Raw genomic sequence first — 2,198 nt, forward strand, 5'->3', positions numbered from 1 at the left:
GAAGGGGGTGATTTTGATGCTCTGGGGAACAAATGAAAAGTTGGAGATCAAAAGACAATGTTTTTATTTTTAAGTACTAAGTAATTGTGTTAACTGTAGATTTATTTTGCCTTAAAAATCATTAATTTTCTCAATTAACCGAACAAATTCATAACAAATTTATGAACATAATTTTCAAAAAAGGGGGGGGTGATTTTTAAAGATAATTTACATCCCTCCCTGTAAATATATCTCACCTTGGAACTTTAATCTTGGATTGGAATACAAGGAGGGACCGAACCATTCCTTCCACACAAAGCAGATCATACCGATTAGCTCCGATCTCGATCTAACATCATTTCTTCAGTCGTCGTCAGACAAAATATTCAAATTCGAAACAAAATAAAAATCTATTGATGGAAAATTAAGGAAGATACAATAGGATCCTGAATACTTAAAAAACTTAAATTAACAAACTCGGGGAAACCCACAGCGGTCGAGACTTCAGAGAGGAGTGTATGAATTTTTTTTCATATATTATTATTACTCACAGCTTCATAAGTTTCATTACCATTGCCAAATTCGTAAATAAATCTTTAAGACACTATTTTAAAAGCAATACTCCATGTAAATTATACCTTCAAATTGACATATTTAAAGAGTATAAAGTCGTCATAAAATCATTTGTGGGTTCAGTTCAGTTTGTATTTCTTCCAGAAACTCCTGAGTCCGAATTTAATGCATTTGAGCCACATCTCAAATCCGCCAAAAACCGGTTTCAATTGAGCGCCGGCTTAAATCTTGAAAAATCTAATACTACTTTAAGTGGAACCAACCATATTTGAGCCGCGTCTCAAATTTAGGCTGCGGCTCAAATTCTTAAAATTCAGCCTCAGAGTACATTTATTTGATTACATGAAAACTTCAGTTCCTGGTTTACTTTTCTAGGTTCAAATTAAAATTGGGGAGCACATCTTCTATTACAATTTTTAATTATTGCTCGAGCTTTCAGCATTTTCTGTTCAATGAAACAATATTAAATTTTTTTTTTGCAGATTAACATGGGGTCATGTGAGGTCCACACAAAATTTGGGGCCGAACGGTTCTAAAGTTTTGACGCTTATTGGATACAAACAGACAAGCAAAGTATAAAAATAGATGACTGAATATTCCTTGTAAACTATTTCATCCTTGCCCTGGTCATCCTTCTCCGTCACTACCTCATCCAGCTCTAGTCCAAACTCAAAACAGAGTTCATCAAACTCCTCCTCGGTATACCTCTAAAATAAGAGTTGTTTTAAAGAATTCGGGTCTGTCATAACGATTTTTGGACCCCCCTCGCCCCGGTTACCCCTCCTTTCTATTTTGTACATCATTTTTAATCGATTTGTAGGTGTTTATATTATAGAGTTGGTTAGGGAAAGACTATTTCTGGGCCGATAGCTGCATCTAGGACATTTTACACATTTTGCATTTTTGGTAATTAAATCAAAATAAAATATTAGTTAATATTTATAAAAATTTTTAAACGGTACCTGTCCTAAACCTTGGAAAAGAATTTCCCTTTTGATCGAAATAGTCGGCATTATGTCTGAAAAAAGTAGCTTTTATAATTCAAAGAAATTTCAAATTCTATATATGGTGTCTAAAAAGGTTTATATATGTTTACCAATTCTGCTTTATTCTATATGAACTGACAAGATTTGAAGTACAAAGTTTATTCTGTATTTTCTTCTAACAGCATTGAGCTGCAAAAGTGTGTAACGAGAATGATGTAAAAGTAATGGTTCATGGAATAAATTTTATATAACATGTAAGTAATATAAAAAACCTTGAGCCACATTGAATTTATAAGGCTATGAAACACTCAGTTTCGCCTTTTAACTTAAAATTTTATCGATTTTGGTTTTGTTTTTAATTGTAGAACCGTAATTAATAGGGGATGGTGATAAAAAGGTGCTCATTGGGCGCAGTGATATTTTTCGGCAGTCATAGGCGAAAAAAATGGGGTTAGCATTTATCTTGAGGATTAGTAATTCTCCACTGAAATTGTCTAAGAGGAATTGGACTTTCCAAGATGACCGGAAATAACTGTGCTCAAAAACGATCTACTAGAAAAGATCAAATTTATGGATGAATTATTGGAACTGTACAGGGGGTAGGCGATTCAAGGGTCTGTCCTAGTGAACGATTTTTGGACCCCCCCCCTAAACATCTTA

At 33.7% G+C, this 2,198-nt stretch overlaps 1 protein-coding gene across 1 annotated transcript in view; it reads right to left on the reverse strand.

The window, feature by feature from the left end:
* The window catches only part of LOC111714620 (phenylalanine--tRNA ligase beta subunit), a 14,150-nt gene extending 12,529 nt beyond the window's left edge, over positions 1–1,621 (reverse strand). The window contains exons 1-3 of the mRNA XM_023489767.1: positions 1,515–1,621; positions 1,152–1,259; positions 237–328 (exon numbers count right to left, since the gene is read on the reverse strand). Of these exons, the coding sequence (XP_023345535.1) occupies positions 237–328; positions 1,152–1,259; positions 1,515–1,565 (251 nt within the window). The 5' untranslated portion in view covers positions 1,566–1,621. The remainder of the gene's footprint in view (positions 1–236; positions 329–1,151; positions 1,260–1,514) is intronic.
* Between the last annotated feature and the right edge of the window lie 577 nt (positions 1,622–2,198).

Source organism: Eurytemora carolleeae, unplaced genomic scaffold (genome assembly GCF_000591075.1).
Source record: "Eurytemora carolleeae unplaced genomic scaffold, Eaff_2.0 scaffold1579, whole genome shotgun sequence".
In the NCBI taxonomy this organism is placed as follows: domain Eukaryota; kingdom Metazoa; phylum Arthropoda; class Copepoda; order Calanoida; family Temoridae; genus Eurytemora; species Eurytemora carolleeae.